Source organism: Mesoplodon bidens, assembly GCF_964165515.1.
Source record: "Mesoplodon bidens genome assembly, chromosome: 15".
NCBI lineage: Eukaryota > Metazoa > Chordata > Mammalia > Artiodactyla > Ziphiidae > Mesoplodon > Mesoplodon bidens.
In genome coordinates, this window is record NC_138171.1 from 44,024,429 (window position 1) to 44,047,244 (window position 22,816).

The 22,816-nt window shown below is 52.8% G+C and overlaps 2 protein-coding genes across 4 annotated transcripts; both read right to left on the minus strand.

Annotated features, from left to right (window-relative positions):
* Nucleotides 1–36: 36 nt before the first annotated feature.
* KAT8 (lysine acetyltransferase 8) lies at nucleotides 37–9,961 on the minus strand. 2 transcript variants are annotated; one of them, XM_081257226.1, is made up of 11 exons: nucleotides 9,696–9,941; nucleotides 8,305–8,379; nucleotides 8,049–8,224; nucleotides 4,372–4,425; nucleotides 4,106–4,270; nucleotides 3,257–3,346; nucleotides 1,434–1,574; nucleotides 1,243–1,336; nucleotides 998–1,148; nucleotides 693–847; nucleotides 37–415 (listed from the first exon to the last, which is right to left on the minus strand). In XM_081257226.1, exons 1-11 carry the CDS (start codon nucleotides 9,904–9,906, stop codon nucleotides 351–353), a joined length of 1,377 nt encoding a protein of 458 aa, XP_081113352.1. In that variant the 5' UTR covers nucleotides 9,907–9,941; the 3' UTR covers nucleotides 37–350. The 2 variants fall into 2 exon arrangements, with proteins under 2 accessions (XP_081113352.1, XP_081113353.1); XM_081257227.1 differs by lacking the exon at nucleotides 37–415 and having other exon boundaries at nucleotides 777–900; nucleotides 9,696–9,961.
* Nucleotides 9,962–12,228: 2,267 nt separating this feature from the next.
* BCKDK (branched chain keto acid dehydrogenase kinase) lies at nucleotides 12,229–19,439 on the minus strand. Of its 2 annotated transcripts, XM_081257228.1 has the most exons (13): nucleotides 19,266–19,438; nucleotides 16,823–17,112; nucleotides 15,868–16,234; nucleotides 15,674–15,742; nucleotides 15,469–15,579; nucleotides 15,124–15,171; nucleotides 14,924–15,043; nucleotides 14,336–14,434; nucleotides 14,058–14,131; nucleotides 13,597–13,725; nucleotides 13,418–13,507; nucleotides 12,777–12,935; nucleotides 12,229–12,684 (listed from the first exon to the last, which is right to left on the minus strand). In XM_081257228.1, exons 3-13 carry the CDS (start codon nucleotides 16,060–16,062, stop codon nucleotides 12,540–12,542), a joined length of 1,239 nt encoding a protein of 412 aa, XP_081113354.1. In that variant the 5' UTR covers nucleotides 16,063–16,234; nucleotides 16,823–17,112; nucleotides 19,266–19,438; the 3' UTR covers nucleotides 12,229–12,539. The 2 variants fall into 2 exon arrangements, with proteins under 2 accessions (XP_081113354.1, XP_081113355.1); XM_081257229.1 differs by lacking the exon at nucleotides 15,674–15,742 and having other exon boundaries at nucleotides 19,266–19,439.
* Nucleotides 19,440–22,816: the final 3,377 nt, after the last annotated feature.

The following is a 22,816-nucleotide window of genomic DNA, read 5'->3' on the forward strand; positions in this document are numbered from 1 at the left end:
TCTGGGCCTCTCCCTCACACCTCCAAAGTCCAGAGCCACTGGCAGAACTTACTTTATTAAAAAAATGACGAGGGCTTCCCTGGTGGCGCAGTGGTTGAGAGTCCGCCTGCCAATGCAGGGGACACGGGTTCATGCCCCAGTCCGGGAAGATCCCACATGCCGTGGAGCAGCTAGGCCCGTGAGCCATGGCCGCTGAGCCTGCGCGTCCGGAGCCTGTGCTCCGCAACGGGAGGGGCCCCAACAATGAGAGGCCCGCGTAACAACAACAAAAAAATGACGAAACAGGTCTGTACATATTTACAGGCTGGGGTGCAAGGAGGCACAGGTCCAGCAGCAGGGGCACAGGACACTCACTTCTTGGAGAGTTTGACTTGCTTGTGCTTGGGGGGTGCCCACTTGAGGCAGACAGAGTCCACTGTGGGGAGAAGAGGCATGAGAGGCAGGACTGGGCCTCCAGGCCAGGCCGCTCACACTGGCTGCTCTGCCCTGGGCCCAGGCCAGGTTTCACCTCGAGGTGAGAACAGGGGCAGACTGAGTCCTGGGGAGGGGGCTGCCCCAGGCTTCAGTCCTGGGAGCTGGTCAGACTGGCTGGGGATCCGATGACAGCAAAACAGAGGCCTTGGTTCACGGCAGTCCTTACATCTACCCCCCCCGCCCCCCCCACACACACACCCTGGGCAGACTCCACCCACCTGTTATGGGTGGTTTCTTATACTGGGCACTTTTGAGGTGTTCCTCCACCAGCTTGGGTGTGACACAGATCACATGCTGGCCCTTCCAGTACTTGACCATGTTGAGGGACTGGAGGGTGCTGATGATGTCATTCTGGGTGATGCTCGTCATCTGGCTGCAGAAAGGGATTAGAGCAGATGCTGGAGAGAGCTCCCTTGTGGGGTTTGGCTGGGACAGCAAAAGGGGACAAGGAGACAGTTTGATGGCATCACGGCCAATCTTAGGAGAGTCCCTCCCTCTTGAGGGTTCCAGGTGCCTCCCTTACCTAAGGTCCTTGATGGACAGTGTGCCCCGGAAGTCTCGCAGGATCTCCAGAAGGACCCAGGACCAGTAGCTGCGGTAGCTGAGCTTGCCCAGGTCAGACAGTGGCTTCTCAGGGGAGCCTACTGTGCTCTCCAGCTTGGACAGCTCATAACCTGGCAACAGTGGAAATGAGGAAACTGAGGACCCACCCTGCCCTGGCACCCCTCACCACAGCTGCCCTTCCTGGACAGGCCGGGAACCACTCACTGAAAGCAATGAGGAACTTTCCATAGCCACGGCGCTGGTAGGGGGGCAGGGTCAGGATGCAGGCCACGTTGTTCCCATCTGGTGACTCCTTTTCCTGTAGGGGTGGGTGGTCAGGACCTCTGCAGAGGCTCAGCCCCTGCTTCAGGTTCATTCTCCCCCTCTCCCTCAACCCGGGCTTCCCAACCCAGCACCTTCGAGAAATAGCCGACGATGTGGGCTCCCTGCCTGTCCACCTCGGTCAAAATGTAAAAGACGAATGGCTCCACGTCGAAGTACAATGTCTTGTGGTCCAGGAAAAGCTTGGCCAGCAGACACAGGTTCTGACAGTAAATCTGAGGGGTCGCGAGGTGGAAGCAGGCTCAGGGAGCAGGCGTAACTCCGCCTCGCCCCATGGAGGCCTGGGCAGGAGCTGCCACCCTGCCCTGCAAGTGCCAGGCTCCAGACAGCAGCCAGTGCCAGCACGGTGAGAAGTGGGATCCTCACCAGAACAGTCATGTTTAGAATTGGAAGGAGTCTTAGAGTCACGTTCTGATGGATGGGGAAACCGAAAATCAGAGAGCTATGCGCGCTCAAGGAGGTAACAGCAGAGCTGGACCAATCATGGCTACCGCTTCCGAGCGCTGAAGAGGAGCTCAATCTTCACAGACACGAACTCTTCTGTTTCAGGTCAGGAAACAAGCTCAGAGGAGACAGTGGCTCGCTCAAGGTCCCATGGCTGGTGAGCACTAGGGCAGGACTCAACCTGCTATATGAGTTCTGACCCTTCATAGCTGTGTCCTCAGCACCTAGCTCAAGGCTAAGCGTGAAGCTGGGAGCTTGGTAAATGTTTGCTGAATGGACGACCTTGAGCCTGACTCTGCAGCCTGAGCTGTCTGCCCACTCAGCCACACCGGGACAGAGACCAATGTCAGGAGGGCCAGTGGGACCTGGAGGTTGGTTTCATGGCAGAGATCAAGGACACCTTTAAAATCCACTCTCGTTTGACTCAACAATTGTGTGAGCCCAGCGCTGCTAGACCCATTTTGCTTAGGAGGCAACGGAGGCTCTGGGGGGCAGCGGGGGGGGTGGTGCTTGCCTGAGGACCCAAAGCTGGAGAAGGCAGAACTGGGAAGAACACCCAGATCTCCTGCTGGGGCCCCTCCTTCCGCCCCCAGCCCCACTCATGCTCAGGAGGGCAGAGCAGGGGGCTCTGGTGGGGCTAAGAATGGGTATTTCCCAAGCTACTTATCATAAGGCTGACAGAGGCCCATGTTTACTAAGCCCCTATTCAATGCCAGGGACTGTGCTAAGTACTTGACTTTGCTGTCTCATTTACTCCACTAACAAGCCTGTTAGTTAACTATTAGCATGACTCCTGTCTTAAAGATGGGGAAACAGGAACAAAGGACCTTAAGTAACTTGTCCAAGGTCAGCTAGGAAGTTATGGGGCGATTTGAAGCCAGGAGCCACTCAGAAGCCAGGCCTCTGCATCTTACACTCCACTGGCCTTCCCTAGGAGACCTTCCCAGATTGACCAGGCAAGGGTCAAGTTTTCAACGACAGCAAAGCAGGCCCCAAAGGCCCCACCCTGCCACAACAAAGTCCTTCAGGAACAAGGAACTTAGCGGTCTGAGCCACAGAGCTCCCTGGCAGGAAACCTCACACAAAGCAGTTCACACCCAGGAAAAACAAACACCTTTTCTTCAGGCCAAAAGAGAAAGCAGTTTTTAAGAACAGCCTGAGGCAAGACAGTCTCCACTCTGGGTTCCAAAATCGCCTGAACCTAAGCCACCCCTAGCTACCCCATCAGAAGGCAAGTCCTCAGGGACAGAAGGGAAACCCAGAACTCGAGGCTGGCACCACAGGGCCACGAGTTGACTATGCACCAACCACAGGCCGAGTGCCAGGCTGAGCACAAGCCCGCAGTCCTCTTCACACACTAAGGCTGGCCTCTACCCTTTGGCGCCCGTGAGGATCGTCGGGAGGTGCCCAGCGTGTCCCCCCACCTGCCACAGTGCCTCCCCCCGGGGCTCACCTTGTGGTCTTTGCCGTCCACCTCGTACACAGAGATGTTGCTCTTGCGGTAGATCTCCTTCCCCGGGGGCTGCCGCCACTGGCACTGGCCCTGGGGGTGGGGACGGGCAGGGGGAAGCACAGGTATGAGGCCCCAAGGCTCCCCGCTAGGTGCCCCATCCCGCCGTGTGTGGCCTGCAGCAGGCCTCTGCTTCTCTCCACCTGGAGACCCCGGGCTCCACCCTTTACCTACATCGAGTAATCCTCCCAACCATCTGAGGAGACGCGTGCTATTTTACAGATGGAGAAACCAAGGCACAGTAACTGGCTAAGTAACTGGCTCAAACATCACACAGCGAGACGGTTTTTAAGTCCAGCTCAGCCTGGCTCTGGAGGACTCTGGAGGGCTGGCACCCATGACAAGGGCATTTCCCAAACCACATACATTTGCCTCAGAGTCTACCCTGTGGGAAACACACCACTGCCCTGCCCCAGCAGGTCCTCCGTGTGGATTAAAGCTTCCCGTCTGTCCGCACCACATGGTCCCACGGCTCGGGGCTGTGCTTACTTCCTCTTTTCCACAGGGGAACCTGGCACTGGACTGGCCTTGATAAACATGTGCTGAGGGCAAGGGACCCCAGAAGGTCCCCATTCCACAGAAGAGGAAACTGGGGTCTGGGGAGGGTCAGCAAGTTGGCCAAGGTCACTCCGGCAAAGGCAGAGTCAGGCCTGGAATCCAGGTCTCTCCAGCCGGGGCAGCTTTTCCTTGGACTCAACTGCTCTGGACCTTGCCTAGTGCCGCTGTCTCAGCCGGCCCTCAGCCTCTATGCCCACCACCGCACTCACCAGGCCCGGCCCGGCCCAGCCTCACCAAGTGGAAGCGGTAGCTCTTTTCGTATTTCATGTACTTGAGGCAGTACTCGCAGAGCCAGAGCTTGGGCTGTTTCCCATAGTCTTCAGGGAACGGGGAGAAGTACCAGGCGTCGATTTCGTAGTTCCCGATGTGGATCTTGTCCACATACTTCACCTTGGTGATCTGTGGGCGAGGTGGGAGTGAAGGGCAGGGGATGGCTCGGTCGGGGCAAGGGATGCCGTAGGGAAGGGGTGCCCCCAGTTAGGACCCCCTCCCCTACTTACTGCCTCATGTTCCTTCTCCAAGGCTGCTGTTGTGGGGTCCATCTCTGCATAGGTCTGAGTGAGAAAGAGCAGTGGACACAGGTGAACAGAAGTGGAGGTCAGGCCACCCCTCCCGTCCCAGAACCCAGCACTTCCCTCCTGTCTAGCAAACCTGTTTCACCCGGTTTCGGAGCAGACTGGTCCAAGTTCCTCTCCCATCTGCCCACCCACCCATACGTCCCAGACACTCCTGATGCCCAAGTTTGGACCTTTTGCCTGATGAACAGGGCTAGGATCAGGAGGCCTGGTTCCAGTTCTTGGGCTGGTAAGAGCTTCAGCTGTACAACGTGATCAATCCAGCTCTGCTACAGTTGTTGTGAGACAGATGACATAATGGGCCTGGTCTTCCGCTTCCACAGCAGGAACTGGTGCAGACTCCCCGGTGTGCCTGGACCTCTTTCCTGCCCATGGGACTACTCCCAGAGGGCCCTCCCACAGGCACGTCAGGCTCTAGGTGTCCAGAAAGGAACTCAACCTTTCCTCCCTGCAAACCTGGTCATCCTCCTGGGTTCCCCATCTCACTAGGAGCATCACCTTCAGTCCAACTACTCCAGACCAATAAGAGGCCTGCTCTCAAGACTCCTCCTCCTCTCTCAGCCTGGCATTCGAATAATGGCCATGTCCTGTTAGCTCTACCTCGTCATCTCTGGAACCGGTTCCCCTGTCCCACACCAAATAGCCACTGCCACCGTCTCAGGTCTGGATAGTTGACAAGGCCTCTGTAAATTCCCAGCCCCCAGTCTCAGCCCCCTCAGATCTGCTCTGCTATCGACACTCCTGTTTCTGGCCTCCATGCTTTTGCACATGCAGTTCCTTCCACCCTGAATGTCCTTCCCTCTCCTACAGCTGCCAGAAAATGCTTCCTCAGCCTGGTACCGAGCATGAGCCAGGCAAGTGCACGATGAGGCAGAACCTGGCGAGTGATCATGTGTAATTGTTTTTGCTGTGCTCTCCCTGTCCTTCAAGGCCCAGCACCCTGGGAAGGTGTGGTCAACAATCCCCCAGGAGGCCTGACTGCATTCTTCCGATGCAGAATACATTCGTTCCCAAGTCAGGAATTCAGTGGTCAACAACAGTACCCTCCGACTCCTCCTTCTTGGTTTCCCCCATTTTCCAAGTCTTTGGAAGGCAGGGACTACAAGTCAGGTGGCACTCACAGCCCATCTTGTTCCTAGGCCAGATGCTGAAGGAGGAACCAAGTCCAGCCTGACAGTGGACGCAGGTAGGCCTATGACCTACACCAGAGTAGATGGCAGCCTTGCCCTGTAGTTCAGAAGGGAGAAGGAGCCAGTCTTTTACCCAGAACCCCTTCCACAAAGCACTTTGCCTGGATGGCCTCATTTAACCCTTTTGGCAACGCTGAGATACAATGTTCTTACTTCTATTTTACAGAGAAGTAAACAGGCAGGGAGAAGCGAGGTCACTGGCCCTTGGGGACTAGCCAGCTGCCACTTATTCCAAGTACTAAGCACTTACGTCGTAGGCATTACTCAGAACAAGCCTGAGATGGGAGTCTTCACTCTCTCCACTGCACGAAAGAGGAAACTGAGGCACAGAGAGGTGAGCTCACAGAACTGGCACCCAGCACAGCTGGGCATGGGCCCCTCGCCTGTCCAACTCCACACCTAACCCCTGCAAAGATGAGGGAAGGATGATTTTCCTCCTCACATGCCTCTTTAAAACACATTTCCCAACTCATACAACAATCCTCCTCTGTAAATGCATTAAAGAACTACAAAAACACTACTTTCTGTAAATGCTGCAGTTTATTTAGAATTAAACATTAATTAGGCTCTGAAGAACCTTGCTGATCGTTAACTCGCTGTTACTCGTTCTTTGATTTTATCCCCACTGGCCCACTGTCAACCACCCTGCTGACTGCCAGCTTAGAGGTACACCTTTGTGACTTAATGTGCCAGTGCAACCTGGCTGGGGAGCTAAGAAAACCTTAGACCTGTGCTGTCCGGTAGTCACTAGCCACAAGTGGCTACCTAAATTTAAGTTCATTACATTCAAATAAAATTTAATTCTTGGGACTTCCCTGGTGGTCCAGTGGTAAAGAATCTGCCTTTCAATGCAGGGGACAAGGATTCGATCCCTGGTCAGGGAACTAAGATCCCACATGCCGTGCAGCACAGCCAAAAAAAAAAATCTTTTAATAAAATTAAAAAATTTAGTTCTTACTCACATGAAACACATTTCAAGTGCTCAAGAGCCACACGTGGGTAGTGGCTACTGTTTCGGACAGCACAGAGGCAGAACATTTCCATTTATCACAGGACATTCAGTGGACCGTGCTGTCTTAGATGGTGAGAGATCTTTTTTTTTGGCCACGCCATGTGGCTTGCAGGATCTTAGTTCCTGACCAGGGATTGAACCCGGGCCATGACAGTGAAAGTGCCGAGTCCTAACCATTGGACCGCCAGGGAATTCCCAGTGAGAGATCTTTCTAATTCAGGTATTTCAAATTTTTTTATCACAGCACTGTAAACCAACTGTCAGGTTTGTGTATATACATATATATATATTTGTATGTGAGATAAAAGCTTCTTAAAACAATACTTACCTTTAATAAAGTACAATGCACTATGGTATTTTCTAACTTGTCCTAGTTCTTCCATTTTTGAAATTTAAATGGTCACAACCCCACTGAACTAATTTGGCAATCTACTAACAGCCCCACAGTTTGCAAACCATTGCTGCTAAGCCCAGGACGAGCACTCAGAAGGATGGACTGGCACTGGTTGAAAATAATGAACGTCTGGGTGCCTCGAGAGCTCCATAAACCCTCCTCTTGTGTGCACACCCCATCTCACAAATCCAGAAACTAAGATTCAGAGTGGGAGGATAGAAACCCCCCAGGGCAGGCTAGCTTCGTGAAAAGAACCCAAGTTTTAGAATAAAGTGGCAAGAATGATGCAAAGAGCTTGTGCCCCAAAGTAGGACAATCTAGTTGGCCAATCTAATTTCTAACTGGATTCCTAAAACTACCTGTACCTCCCTTGTAAACTGGGGATATAATGCTTACCTCACAGAGTTGCTGTGAAACTTCACTGTGATCATATACTGAAATACTTAGCCTAATACTGTGGCTCACAAGCCTATAAATGTTTGCCATTATTACTCTAATCTCAACCCACCCTTTTACTAGCTGTGTGATCTTGGGCATGTTACTTAACCTCTCTCAGCCTGTTTCCTGTTTTCCTCAGTAAGAACTAATTATCCCTGTGGTGTTGAGTTGTTAGGGAGGATCTGATGAGCTTATACAGGCACAACACTCAGCACAATGCTTGGCAATAGCAAGTGCCCCAAATCACTCATTCTCTTCCTCCCCTTTGGACTTCAGGTCCATCTGTCAATGTGGCACAGCCAAGAGCGGGCATGAAAGGTGCAAGAGGCCTGAGTTCCAGTCCCAGCTGTGTCATTTCCTTGCCACAAGACTGTAGCCAAGCTCTCACCCTCTCTGAGCCTCAGTTTTCTCATCTGTGAAGAATACCTGAGAAGAAGTAGACAGAGTCCCCTACACACTGTAGGAGCTTAAGAAATGGGAGCTACTGTGGTTTTGGCACTGGGACCCAAGGGAGTCAGCAGAGGCAGCTGAGCCTCCTGCGGCCCCGGGGAAGGGGAGGGGCCCGGACCTTCTGCACGTGGTTGATCTCGTCATGCTTGCGCTTTTGGTTGCGAGTGATCTTTCGCTCAGGCTGCTCGGCCAGCTCGCTGAGGTACTTCTCTGAGTTCTTCTGCACGGCATCCTTCACTGTCTTGGTCAACGCCAGCCGGTTCTTGTCTACCCATTCGTCCAGTCGCCGGTTAACTGTGAGGATGGGCCATGAGGGTGCTGCCCTTCCGCCCCTGCCCCCCCCCCACCAGACCTGGATACCCCAAGTCACTCACAGCCCACATAGTGTACATAGAATTCCTCTCGGCCCTCCTGATCGTTCACTCGAGACTGGATCACTTCAGCAGAATCTGTGAAGGGAAAAGGCTAGGATCACCAGGAAAGAAAACAGGGCTGGAACAGAGTGATCCTTCACACTGAGGAGCAGTTTCCCAGATTCTGTGGCCAAATGTACGCTAACCTCACCTGTTCACATCTGCCACTCCCTTCAATCACTGTCTGAGGTGGGCCAGGTTGGGCTGTTATTCTTATTTTAGAGACGAGGAAAATGAGGCTTACCCAGGGTCACCTATTTGAAAAGTGATAAGAGCTAATACTTAACTGAATTTAAATCTGGCTCCAAATTCAATGTTTCTTTTACTATACTCAGTCGTTCATTTGTTCAGGGGTCACGAGGGCTAGCTGTGGAATCAGACAGCCCCACTTCCTAGCTATATTTAACTGAACAAGTTATTTTGGCTTTCTGAGCCTCAGCATCTTCATCTGTAAAATAAGGATAACCGTGCTCACCTCAAACGGTGAATTAATGGCTCTAAAGCTTTCGGTATAGCACCTGACAAACAGCCGACCATTCGATAAACGAGGAAGGCAACCACTGCATGTCTGGCCCTGTGCTGGGTTGCTGCTGAATACAGTGATGGATCATGAGCAGTCCTGCCCTCCGGAAGTTCCCACTTTGATAGAAGACAGATAGACAGACAATGACAACATAATGGTACATATATTATAGCTCAGGTATGAAGAAAATGTTGCATTTCTTCATACAGAAAGGGAACTTACAGAAGGGAACGACTCAGTCTGCCTGAAGGGAGTCAAGAATGGCATCACAGGGGATATGATGCTAAAAGGATGACTGGGGCTAGCCAGCTAAACAAGGAGAAAGGGAAAAACGGGCATTCCAAGCAGAGGGCACAGGCGGTAAAAGGCATATGGCCTTCAGAGCATACAGTGTGGTCTGGTCTGGCAATGGCCTTTACTAGGGGTGCTGAAAAACAGAGAGGTTACAAAAATGAATGCCATTCTAAGGAACTTGGGGTTTATTTTGGAAATGAGGCAAAGCAATAGAAGGGAGGAGAAGCTCGCTTCTGTGTTCTGGTAGGTCCTCTCCGCTGGCGGCTGCAGGGGGTGGATGGAAGGTGGAGTCAGAGAGACAAGGGAGACCATGGAGGAAGGAGGTTAACAAGAAAAGGGAATGAAGCCTAAGACGGGGCAAAGAAGTGGATTGGGAGCTCTACACACCTTAGGAAGAACTTGGCGAACGCCCAACTCGGGGCGGGGGGGGGGGTTGTAGGCGTCGCCCAGGCAAGTCCGAAAGTCCGCGTTCTCCTCCCTTAGGCCCCGCCCCCGCCCTTAAACCCCGCCCCCTGGCCCTGGGACCCGCCCTCACGCCAGGTGCTATCCGGCCGCCGGCACAGGTACGTTTCTCCGATCTCCACGGTGACTTCTGGCTCGCCACGCGCCGGGGTCGGCGGAGAGACGCGGCCCGGGGACGGGGAGGTCCCCTCGACCGCCACATTCTCGCCGGGCCCGGGCTCGCCCTCCCCCGCGACCCCTGAAGTCGCCGCCGCAATCGCCGCGGCTGCTCCCTGTGCCGCCATCGCTGTAGTGGAAGTGACGCCAGAATACTGCGCCGCGCAGGGCCTTTAGCTCCGGGTCAGCGACTCGTGGCGGATGCCGCGGCAGACTGGAGGGGGGAGGGGTTCTGTTACGTAGCAGGAGCTCATTGGCTCGTGCGACGGTATCCGCGGCGCTGGGCCAGATTGACGTGGACTGTGCCGGTTGCCCTGGAGTTGCTTTCCGTTTGGAACTATGGCTGCACCCTAGAGTTGAAAAGAGGAAAAAGGCTTTCCTGATGTGATGCCTCAGCTCGATATTTTTAAAGGTCCGGGTGCCTGATCAGGGGGCGCTGCCCCCACTTTACCGGGGCAGAGCCAAAGCAGCCTCCCTGTATGCCTGGCTTTAGGGCGATGAATTTGGGATTAACACCCATCCCCGTGCCGCCCACTTCCGCTGCCAAATACGGGTCTCCCGTCTTTGAAGACTGAAGAAATTGCCTTCCTTGTGAGATTGGGGAAAAGGACAGTTGGGGTGGGGGAAGCAGGACGGATGTGTGTCCTGGGACAGTGAATCTCTCACAGAATCAAGCCTTTGTAAAGAAAGGACCAGGTCCCCTAAACAGAAACTAGCCAAAGGCAGTGGACATACTGAAGAGCATCTGGGGCTTATTGAGTGAGGAATCCTGGGTTCTGCCCCTACACTGGGGAAGTTGTACAAGTATGTCCATTCCCAGAGTGTCGTTAAAGGTTAAAATATATAAGCCATATAACTATAAAAAGGTTGAACCATATACTTATCTTTTATGTATATAAAACAAGTGTATTGCACAATACCAGACAGGGTAGGTGCTCAAACATTCCCTTTGTCCTCTCTTAATCATCTTTGACTTATAATTTGGTTATTGGGCTTAGAAACAATTCTAAGAGGAGTGTAACGCTCAAGCCCTAAGGATGAGGTTATAGATCAGGAAATGTCTAAGTATTTGTGAGGCATGGCAGTGGGAAGTGCTGGTAACTTGGCTTTTGGGGAATGAAGGAGTTTGGAGGGATCAGTAAATGCCAGTTGTCTGGCAGCATGTGAAACAGAAGAAATAAAAATCAGGCAAGAAAAAAAAAATTAAAACTGTAGTACCTTTTCCCACTCTCCACCCACCCCTAGAACTATGTAGATGATTCACCCAGATCCCCTAGAATCTTTTTCTGTTGCTTCTTTGTGCTCGTATTTCCTTTGATGGGCTTTCAAAAGCCAGCACCAGAGAGGCTTGTTTGGCAAACTGCCCCTCAGGCTAATAGAGCCATTTTGCCTCAGAAGAGATGAAAACACGTTCTTAGCCAGCGAGTTTTAAGTACCTCCCCAATCCCACTCAAATAGGGACATTAAACGAATGACTTTCCAGTGGAGGAGTCCATCAATGATTGTAGAGCTTAGCTCTCTTGCCTGGCCTCCTGCCCTTACCTTTCCCACTTCCCCCACTCCCTTCTGGGAGCACTTTCTCAACAAATCACTCGGACACAAATCCTCCTTTTAAGATGTGCTTCTAGGGAACCCAACCTGAAACATCCCTTCCTATAGCTTAAAACCTTCCATGGGTCCCTGCTGCCTCCAGGATAAAACCCGTGCTTCTTCACTGTAAATTCAAGGTCTTTCACCCTGACTGCCACCTACCTCTCCAGTCTCACCCCCTCTGCCCTGCAGCCAGCAGGATTTTCAGCCTGGCAAGTCACCATGGTTTCCCACCACCAGATACAATTCCTGTCTCCCCTCAATGCCCCACCTCCATCAGCAGTCCCACCAAGCAGGCCCTCAGGCCTTCTCTTTCCCTGGCAAGATAGGCAGGCGGTCACCTCACCACCTGCTCCCTGGAGTCCTTTCCTTTTGCCCTCCCTACCAGGACCCCACTGTCCTCTGGGGCCTGCCAGAGCACAATCTGGTGTGCTCCTTTCCTTGGCAACAGCAAGCACAGCTGGCAGACAGTATTTTTAACCTAACTCAGGTTCAGGAATCAGGTGGCTTGGAAAGTTGCCTAGTCTGGTGACCTACACCTCCGCAACCTGTGACTGCTGGTAAGGGAAGAGTCAGAACTGAGGCCTAAAGCTGGGCCAACCCGGGCCTTCAATATTGTCTGGGAGCCAGAAACATTTGGTAAATGAAATAAATGAAAGGTCTTTGCATAAACTGCTCAAGTCATCCCCACTCGCGCCAAACCTAACATGCAAGCGACTCGGGGCCAGTTCCATTCCTGGTCTGCCAGGCTGTGAGGACAGAGACTGGAACATGAACTAGTTAAAGCCAAGGGCCCAGGGGACCTGAATGGGGGCAGAAACAAAGGCTCACCTGCCCTGCCCACACATGGGGCCCAAGAGGGCATTCAAAACGTGAACTTTAATAACAAACAGCAGGTCAGAGTGGGGGTTCCCCAGGAACAAGAATGACGGAGCTGGTGCTGGAGACCCCAAGGGTCCCCACTTCATCCCCTCTAAGGCCTGGAGGCAGGGAAGCAGTGGACCCCATCGAGGAGGGGAGGTGCCTGGCTCCAAGTAAGTCCATCTGCTTGGGGCCCGAAGACCCGAGATGCACCAGTGTGTGGAGCAGGGTGGCACCCTGCTGGGCCCGGAAGGTCCTGCCAGGGTGTGTGGCCTAGCCTGGGCAGGCAAGCAGGCCAAGGGCTGTGGGGTCAGATGCGGAAGCTTTCCTCCCGGCCGTCGATGTGACGAAGCCGCAGGTAGACGTCCGTGCCAATGCCCTGCAGGGACTGCAGCCGAAGGGAACCACCGAGGTACTCCGCGTAGGCCCGCGATGTGGGCAGCCCGAAGCCAAAGCTGGGGGTGGGCAAGGGGACAGAACACGGGCTTCAGAGGCTTGAGTCTCCTGGGCCCCCCCCACCCCCCATTCTGGCCAGGTGGGGCCTCACCCGTGCATGGGTCCCGATTGGCCGCCACTGTGCAGGTCCAGGTGGCCGAAGAGGGGGCTGATCCGGGGGTCCTGGGTGCTGGCCTCAGCTGTAGTGAAGTGGTAGTCCATAACCCGATCCAGGTCTTTGTGAGCGATTCCCCCGCCCCGGTCTGAAATCCTGGCAGGATGACGACGACAGGGGTTTGGCTCAGCTTTGGCGGGGCTCACTACCTCCCCAAGTAAACAGTGCTAAGTCGGCCTTCCTGTCGCTTCCACGCAGACATGGAATGTGGTCACCTAGACTCTTGGGCCTTGTTTTTTTAAGCTATGTTTCTCCACCCTCACCTCTGCCACTAACTGCTTATACTTTCTCATAGGACTTGACATTTATTCTCAGCCCAGCACCGCAGACTGTTTATTTCTGACTCCTTCCCCACTCTGGGCCCCTCAGCTGCTGACAAGGACAGGGCCCTGGAGCCCACAGCTGGCCGCAGATCCACTCATGTCCAGCTCATGGCAATCTCAGGACTGGAGAATATCTTGTCCAACCAGAAACTAAATCTCAGACTGGGGCAGGTACTGGCTTGAAATCATCCAGCAAATCAGAAACAGTGCCCGGAACCCCCATGCATCCCACCCCAACTCCTACCCAGGGCAAACCTGATGACGAGATCGATATCATTGTTGGCGATGGTGATGACCACATCTGGGACATTGTAGGGAGTGTCTAGGTGACTCTCCATTGTGGCTCTATGCAGGGGGAAAAGACCAGTAGGTGGTGGTGCCCCAGCCTCACCCCAGTTCCTGTCTGCCCCCTTCCAAGATATCCAGCAGCCCACCTCATGGCATTCTTGAGCAGCTCGGGCAGGATGTAGTCCAGCGGCATCGGGATGAAGGGGAAACGGGCAGCCACATGTCCATTGATGCGGACTCGGGGGGCATTGCCATACTTGTGTTCACACAGGCGTCTGCAGAAAGGAGCAAGGGTTCAGACCTCAACCAGTGGTTATCAACTGGAGGTGATTCTGTCCCCACCCTCCCAGGGCAATTTCGCAACCTCTAGCGACATTTTGGCTGTCACAGCTGGAGAGTATTACTGGCATCAAGTGAGTAGAAGCCAGGGACCCTTCTGAACATCCTACAAGCACGGGCCAGCCCCTCACAAAAAAGAACGATCTGGCCCAAAACGTTAACAGTGTCACAGTTGAAAAACCCTGCCCTGGACCATGCCCTGGGCAACGGATCAGACCCAAACCTTCCCTGCCCGAAGACGTCACCCCCTTAGCCGTTCTAGCCTCACCTGGCAAAGTCCACCCACTTTTCAATAATCTTCTTTGGTGAGAGGCGAGTGCAGATGATGCCAACAAAGTCAGGCTGGCAGGAGAAAGAAGGTCAGAACCAGGGATCACCTCCACCCACACCGTGGCCACCAAAAGCTTGCAAACTCTAGACTACGGAAGCAGCCCCAAGGCTCTCCCCAGGCCCTCGGCCCGGGTCCCCAGCCCATGGGGACTCCTGGCTCAGTCCCCCCTGCCCCACTTGACATTCCCAGGTAGGTCTCAGGTCCCCGCGCCCCACCTTGTCCTCATGTAGCGCCAGATGATGTGTAGCCAACATGCGGATCCCAAGCCTTGAAGTCAACGTCTTGTCTAAGAAGTAGCGGACGAGCTTCTCATCCTGTAAAGAGTAGGGGCTCAGAAACCCTGTGCCTGGGACTTCCCTGGTGGCGCAGTGGTTAAGAATCCACCTGCTAACGCAGGGGACACGGGTTCGATCCCTGGTCTGGGAAGATCCCACATGCCGTGGAGCAACAAAGCCTGTGCGCCACAGCTACTGAACCTGCACTCTAGAGCCCGCAAGCCACAACTACTGAGCACACGCACCACAACTACTGAGTCTGCGTGCCACAACTACTGAAGCCCGCTCACCTAGAGCCCGTGCTCCGCAACAAGAGAAGCCACCGCAATGAGAAGCCCACGCACCACAACAAAGAGTAGCCCCCGCTCGCCGAAACTAGAGAAAGCCCGCGTGCAGCAACAAAGACCCAACGCAGCCAAAAATAAACAAAAAATAAAACAAAAACAAAAAATGTTAAAAAAAAAAGAAACCCTGTGCCCTTCCCAGGCCCTCCCAACAGGCCTGATCCCCCATTGTGCTGCCCCTGACCTCTATGTGCTTCCGGCTCTCACGCAGGCCCTCAGCTAAGAGGGTCACCACGTCCTTGTGGTCGTCCAACAGCTGTCGCACCAGCTGGCAGTATTGGGCATCGTCCGTCTGGTCCTTGATCTGCAGGCCACAGAGTCATGAGCTTGGATGGTCCAGCCCTGACTTCTCAGCCCCTCACCCTGCCCTGGCCCAGCCCTCACCGGAGGGAAGTCTGTCAGCTTCTGGAAGGCACGGATGTACAACTCGTGCTGCAAGGAAGAGGTGTGGGAATTCACAGGGATGCTGTGGGCACCAGGTAGAGAACAGCCACCCGTGCCCACGTATGGGGATTGCCATCCACCCCAATTCATTTGGTTCAAACCCCATCATGGCCTTTCAAGCCTCCATGAAGGCTTGGGTCTGAGTCCTCTGTGGCCCTGAAACATTTTGGCAGGTAAGTCTCTACCACCCTGATTCTGTCTCCCCATTTGCCCCATGGGCAGTGGGCACACTGATCTAAGGTCCTCTCTACTAGGGAAACCGAAGCCCCCTTGAGGCCACCTTACCACATGCAGTATGGTGGGGTTGCAGCCAATGATGAAAGGAAGGCTGCGGAAGCCCTTGATACGATGAGCGATCCTCACTGGCAACTCCTGCTGCAAGTACCGGGCACTTTTCTAGAAGAAAGAGAGGAAGGAAGTTAAGTCCAGGGCCTGAGTGGCTGGGTCAGAGCTCCAGGGACCAAGAGAAAAATAGGGGCAGGAATCTTACCAGAAGGTGACTGCCATCCTGAGAGCGGCCTGAATAGAGCATCATGGTCGGAGTGAGACGGACTGAGGGCTGGAGGGGCAGAGGGCCCTTGAGCACTGAATCTCTGACACCCCGCCCCCATCATATTAGCTCCACCCCTTCCCTGGACACCCACTCCAGCTCTGGACCCAGGCCTCACCGCCCTAGCTGCACACCTTCTCCGCTGCCACATCGATGGCCGACTGGTTGTAAAAGGAGGTGACTGTCTTGGAGCGCTCCCGTGCCATCTCCACGTGGTGGGTATCGGTGGCTGATGTGGAGCGGGCCCGGAGAGACAGTGAGGGCCCCAAGAGAGGCCAGAGTGCTGGCCCGCCCCGGGGTCCGCTCCCCAGCACGGAAGCCAGTATCATCGTTTTGCTCTTCTGTCGAACTGGGCAGCCACTAGGGCTGAGGACCGGATAGATGGAGGCGACCCCAAAACAGGGTAAGAAGGGTGTAGGTGGGCAGGGGCACTTCTCTGACTTCAGGGGCGAGAGCCGGTCGAGGATGCTGACAAGCTCAGCCTCCAGGAGCAGCTCCCATCTATAAAGGCGGAAGAAGGGGGAGTTGTAAGGCTCTGAATCCAGGCGCACTATCTTTCCACGTGAGCACTGGTTAGTCAGATTTGGACAATCTCTGCCCATCCCTTCAACCACTTCCCCAAGCACACACAGGCCGAGCCTGGATAACCTTGCTTTCCGGGGCTACTATTCTTCAATCTGATGTTCTATCTGGTAGTCTGGAGGGAAGGGGATCCTTAGACCCATCCAGCCCGAAAACCTCAACCCCCGCTCCCTCTGATCCCGGGCACCCTCGTTCAGGGGGCGGGGCTGACCCCTAATCCGGCGCCTTCGGACCCCGGCCGGTGTCTGGCCTGCGTACCTGCGGCACACAGAATTGTGCACCCCAGGGTCGGCTGCGTTGAAGTAGCGGCTCGGGAGTCCCCGTCTGGTTCCCTCCCTACGCAGGGTCACTTGGTTCGGCCCGGATCTTCCCCATATGGTAGATGCCAGTCCCCCAGCCCCCCAACCCCAGTCCACGCGCGCTCCAGCAATCCAGAGCAAGGGCGGAGGCGGCGGGCGCGCGCTGCGAAGCTTTCGCGGCACGGTCTGAGCGGGTAGCTCCACTTACCTCGGGGCCAGAGCTAGGGCCGGGGTCCGAGAGGAACGGCCCAAAAGTCCACCGGCCGGGCTGGCCGAGCCGCCTGCGCCCTCTGGCGCCGTGACGTCACGTGGGCTATGGGCGCCCGGTGCCTCACGGGAGTTGTAGTTTGGAGCGGAGGACTCGCAACTCGTGCCAGCCCATCGTGGCTGTCTCTCTGCTCCCAGGTCCCCCAATAAATAGCACAGCTCTCTCCACAGGGCTCCCGGAGTTATTTGGTATCTCTGGGCCTCTGTCTTCTGCTCTATAAAATAGGCTTTCTGGGAAAGAAATGCGAGAGGGCGAGAAGACCCTTAGATGCAAAGTGCACAGACCAAACCCTACCTGGATTCCTCCCCTGAGGTCCCGTCCTTCTCCCTTCTAGCTCTTGACTCATTTGTGGGAAACCAGACTGCCTGGTTCAACCCCCAGCTCAGCCACTTACCATCTGGGGCAAGTTACTCAAACTACTCAATACTTCAATTCCCGTATTGGTAAAATGAGGTTGTACCAACCTTGGGGTTGTGTGGTCACATGAATTTATATATGTAAAGTGCCCAGAATAGTGCCAGGCGTGGAATTAACACTCTACTAAGTATTATTATTATTAATATTATTTCTATTATTGTTACTGAGTCCAAGCTCGCTCTGCTCGCCGCACGACAGGCCATTGGAGACGAGGTGTTGGGCAAGCAATTCAGCAGACCGAGAAGATGGCAGACTAAAGTCTCAAAATAACCAACTTATGGGGGTTTGGATGCCAGTTTCTTTTATAGCACAGAGAGAGGGAGGAGATGAGGAAGTAAAGTAAAAAGGCCATAAGTTTTGCAAATATCACCTGGAATGGCCAGCCTCGGGGAGGGGATGTGTTAATTTCTTCTTTCTTATAGCCATCCACAGGCGGACAGGGTCCAGATGTTTCCCTGAACAAAGGCACTTTGGTTTAACATTCAGGCAGAAGGGCAGGGTTACCCGAGGCAGGCCATTGTGTGTAGACAGTATCCTTTTAGTGAACAAAAGCAGCAGAAAGCAAAGGTTAAAGTAAAAGAAACAGATGGAACATGTAGTCAGATATGGCTCTTCCCTGTTACATTATCATTATTACTAATTAATGCCAGCAACAAACACTGTTTAGGTGACTTTTCTGTGCAAGGAGAGGAGATTGGTGTTGAATTAAATAAATAGACCCTTCCCTGCCCTGAAGAGGAAGACACACAATTTCCGTGTCATCAGTTGTGCTAAAAGCCACACAGGAGGCTGTGGGAGCATCAAATAGGGTCTGGGAATATTGGTATAGGTGCCGTGTGAGTAGGACTGGTCAGGCCTGGGAGCTGGAGTTGGAAGGACATGTCAGGACAGGGAAGAGCCTGGAGCATGTGGAGTCTGGGAGGAGAGGAGCTGAATGAGGTGACCAGAGCCAAATTTTGAAGGATGAGGGTGCATTTGTCCTGAAGTAGTAAGAAGCCACTGAAGAGGGCTTCCCTGGTGGCACGGTGGTTGAGAATCCACCTGCCAATGCAGGGGACACAGGTTCCAGCCCTGGTCTGGGAAGATCCCACGTGCCGTGGAGCAACTAAGCCCGTGTGCCACAACTACTGAGCCTGAGCTCTAGAGCCTGTGAACCACAACTACTGAGCCCGAGTGCCACAACTACTGAAGCCCGCGATCTACAGCCTGTGCTCCGCAACAAGAGAAGCCACCGCAATGAGAAGCCCGCGCACCACAACGAAGAGTAGCCCCCGCTCGCCGCAATTAGAGAAAGCCCGGCACAGCAACGAAGGCTCAACACAGCCAAAAATAAAAACAATTAATTGATTAATTAATTTTTTAAAAAAGCCACTGAAGGGTTTTAACTGGATAGATCTGCTCCTTAGACAGAATGCTCTGGCGGTAGTGATTGGGACCAGTGAGACCAAACGAAGAGAGACCAGTGAAAAGACAGTTTTTCCAAGCAGGCGATGATGGGAGAGAGACTTTTCAGTGTGTGTTTGTGTGTACTTATACTGACTAGATTTTTCTTCACCATGGTCATGTATTTTCTAAATAGTTTAAATTTTTAAAGCAAAGGGGTAAGTGAAGCAGGAGATATTTTGGAGTTTTGGGGGGGTCGTTTTGTTTTGTTTTTGAAAAATTTTTTTCTTTTTTGGCTGAGCCATGCGGCTTGCGGGATCTTAGTTCCCAGACCAGGGACTGAACCGTGGCCCTCGGCAGTGAAAGCATGGAGTCCTAACCACTGGACCGCCAAGGGATTCCCTGGAGCTGTCTTTAAACTTCAGCAGAGGTGGGACCCTTCACCACCGGCTGGCCTGCCTGAGGGGCTGGGGGAAAGTCTGCACAGATCATGAGGAAGGGGCTCCCTGAGTCTCTGGATTTTCTCTTCGCCCCTCATCCCCACACCATTCCCACCCTTTCTTTTCCCGCATCCCGGCAATACCCTGGAGTGAAGCTGGGAGGACGCTCAGCTCTGGAGGCGGCTGGAGGCAGGCAGGGCTTGAGCCAGCGTTAAAAGGGAGAGGGGAGGGTTCTCGCTGGGAAGGCCGAAGTGCGCAGAGAAGCAAAAGATGGCTTGAAGCGTGGCAGATCCCGGCGCTCACGTGGCCGTGGCGTGGCCGGCAGTGCATTAGACCCTGCGCGTTGGACCAGCCCGGCCGGGACTCGCTGCTGCCTCCCGGCGGTGGAGGTTGGACTTGCACCCTAAGAGTCCACCTTCCCGTTGGTCAGGCGCTCTTCTAAGAGATTTATTTACATGTGTTCGTTTCATCTTCATAACGAACCTCTGAGGTAATGTGATTATCCTCATTTTACAGATGGGGCAACAGAGACCCAGAATGATTGAACGACTCCTCCGTCCCCTCTTTCTGTTCCGTCCTCACCCCCCATACTCATGGCAACAGCCACACTGGCCCACCTGTTTTTCCTTCAACATACCAGGCACGTTCCACCTCTCACGAGCTGTGCCCTCTGTCTGGAACACCCTTTCCCTAGATTTCCACATAGCTTAATCCCTTACCTCCTGTAAGCTTTTGCCCAAATGTCAGCTGAATGAAGCCCAACCTGATCATCCTATTTAAAATTGCAACCACCCCCATTCCCCTCACACTGCTTTACTCTTATTTATTTGTTTGTTTATTTGGCCGCGCTGTGTGGCTTTTGGGCTCTTAGTTCCCCGGGATTGAACCCTGGCCCCAGGCAGTGAAAGCACCAAGTCCTAACCACTGGACCGCCAGGGGATTCCTTCTGCTTTACTCTTTATTTTATCCGTAGCATGTATCACCGACAGCATACTATATACTTATATATTTATCATAGTAATTGCTCAGTTTTTTTCTAAAATGTAAGACCACAGTATGAATATTTGTCTGCTATACTGATTTATCCTGTGCCCCTAACACAGTCCCTGGCACATAACAGGTGCTCAATAAACATTTATTAAATAAATGGAAGAAATATTGGGCTTTCTTCTTGAGCTATTGAAAGGCAAAGTAACAAAACTACATCTTTTAATTTTTGATAAAGATGTACTTTGGGGTTTCCCTGGTGGCGCAGTGGTTGAGAGTCCGCCTGCCGATGCAGGGGACACGGGTTCGTGCCCCGGTCCGGGAAGATCCCACATGCCGTGGAGCGGCTGGGCCCGTGAGCCATGGCCGCTGAGCCTGCGCGTCCGGAGCCTGTGCTCCGCAACGGGAGAGGCCACAACAGTGAGAGGCCTGCGTACCGCAAAAAAAAAAAAAAAGAAAAGATGTACTTTGACTGCTGTATGGAGAATGTATCTTAGGGTAAGAGACAAATATATCTGAGAGACCAAAGATGAGGCTACTGCATTTATCTAGGTGGGAGGTGATGATGGTTTGGGTCAAGGTAGTGGTCTGCATAGATTACAGGGAATGAGAGAGTGGTCCAGGAGGAGTGGCTTGGGTGGATTGGGGGGGGACCATGGTTAAAATGGGAACCCCAGAGAAGGGCCAGGTTTGGGGAAGGTAAGAAGCTCAGTTTGGGGTGCATTGCATTGCATCTGATTGGCCTGTGAGACATACATATGGTGATGTCCAAGAAGTGTTTCTGCTCTGGGGTGTGGAGCCCAGGAAAGAGATCTGGGCTCAGGTCAGAGTTCAGAAGCTGTGAACTGTAAGGAGAAAGGGAAGACATCCGTGGAAATAATGTTGCCTCATGTGGCAGTTTGTGTTTCCCAAAGATGCCCCACCCCACATGCCCACATGAACTTCTTAGAATATGACTTTGACACTTCTCATATCAAGGGGTGAAGTTCTGTGTTCCTTTCCATTAGAGCTAAGCAAATTTGTGATTACAGTGGGACAGATACTATATGATGACTTATGAAGCTAGATCATAAAAGATGATGCAGCTTCCACTTGGCTCCCTGGAGAATTTTTACTGGAGTCCTGAGTTACCACGTAAGCAGTCTGATTGCCCTGTATTAATTGTCCATTGTTGTGTGACAAATTACCCTCAAAATATAGCAGCTCAAAACAATAAACATTTATTATCTCCCACAGTTTCTTTGGGTCAGGAATTTGGGAGCAGCTGAGCTGGTGTTTCTGGTTCAGGGTTGCTTATGAGGTTGCAGTCAAGATGTTGCCCGATGGTCCAGTGGTCAGGACTCTTCGCTTTCACCGCGAGGGCCTGGGTTCGATCCCTAGTCAGGGAACTAAAATCCCATAAGCTGCTTGGTGCCGCCAAAAACAAAAAAAAAACCATGTTGCCCAAAACTACAGTCACATGAAGTCTTGACTGATGCTAGAGAATCCACTTCCAGGGTGGCTCTCTCACGTGCCTAGCAAGTTAGTGCTGGTTGTTGACAGGAAGCCTCAGTTTCTCACTAAGTGGACCTCTCCTTAGGGCTGCTTGAGTGTCCTCATAACATGGCAACTGGCTTCACCCAGAGTTAGTGATCTAAGAGAGAGCAAAATGGAAGCCACAATATCCTAATGACTTAGCCGCCAAAGTCACAAACCATCATTTCTGTATTATCCTACTGGGTCAGATCAGCCCTATTTCGTGTGGGAAGAAACTACACGACGTTATGAATCCCAGGAGGTGAAAATCATTGAAGACAACTTTGGAAACTGGCTATTGTAGCCTGGAGTCTGCCATGCTGTGAGGAAGCCCAAACTAGTGCCTACGGAGAGGCTACAGGGATTCATGAATAGCCCCTGAGACTGCAAGAAGAGAGAGAGAGGCCAGGTTATCAGCCTCCCATTGTTCCAGAATTAGCCAGCATCTCACCACAGTTATGTGAGCCAGAACTACCCAGCGAAAATTCTCGTACTGAATGCCTAACCCCTAAAAACTGAGAGAAAATAAAATGATTGCTTTTCTCTTAAGTCATTATTTCTGTGGTGATTTGTGTGAATCCACAATGATTCCCACCTCCCGGTATTTATATCCCTCTGTAGTCTCTTCCCACATTGAACAGGGCTGACCTGACAGAAAGGATAAATGACAATATGGGACTTTCAAGGCTAAGTCATAAAGATACTGTGGTTTCCACCTTGCTCCCTCTTAGATGACTCATTCAGGGGGAGTTCAGTCATGGATATAGGAACACTCCAGAAAACTGTGGAAAGAAGTGAGAAACTGGTCTAAGTCTTAGTCCTCTGTATTAGTTTCCTATTGTTTCTATAACAAACTACCACAAACTCAGTGACTTAAAACAACATGAATTTTGACTTCCCTGGTGGTCCAGTGGTTAAGACTCTCTCCCTTCAAATGCAGGGGTCGCAGGTTCGATCCCTAGTCAGGGAATTAAGATCCTGCAAGCCCCATGGCTGGGCGAAAAAAAAAAAAAAATTCCTCTCTGGAGGCTCTAGGGGAGAATCCATTTCTTCAACTTTTCCTGCTACTACAGGCCACCCACATTCCCTAGCTCATGACACCCTTTCTCCATCTTCAAAGCCAGCAACACTGCATCTCTTTGTGCTTTTCTTCTATAGTCACACCTTCCTCTGAATCTCTTCTTCTGCTGCC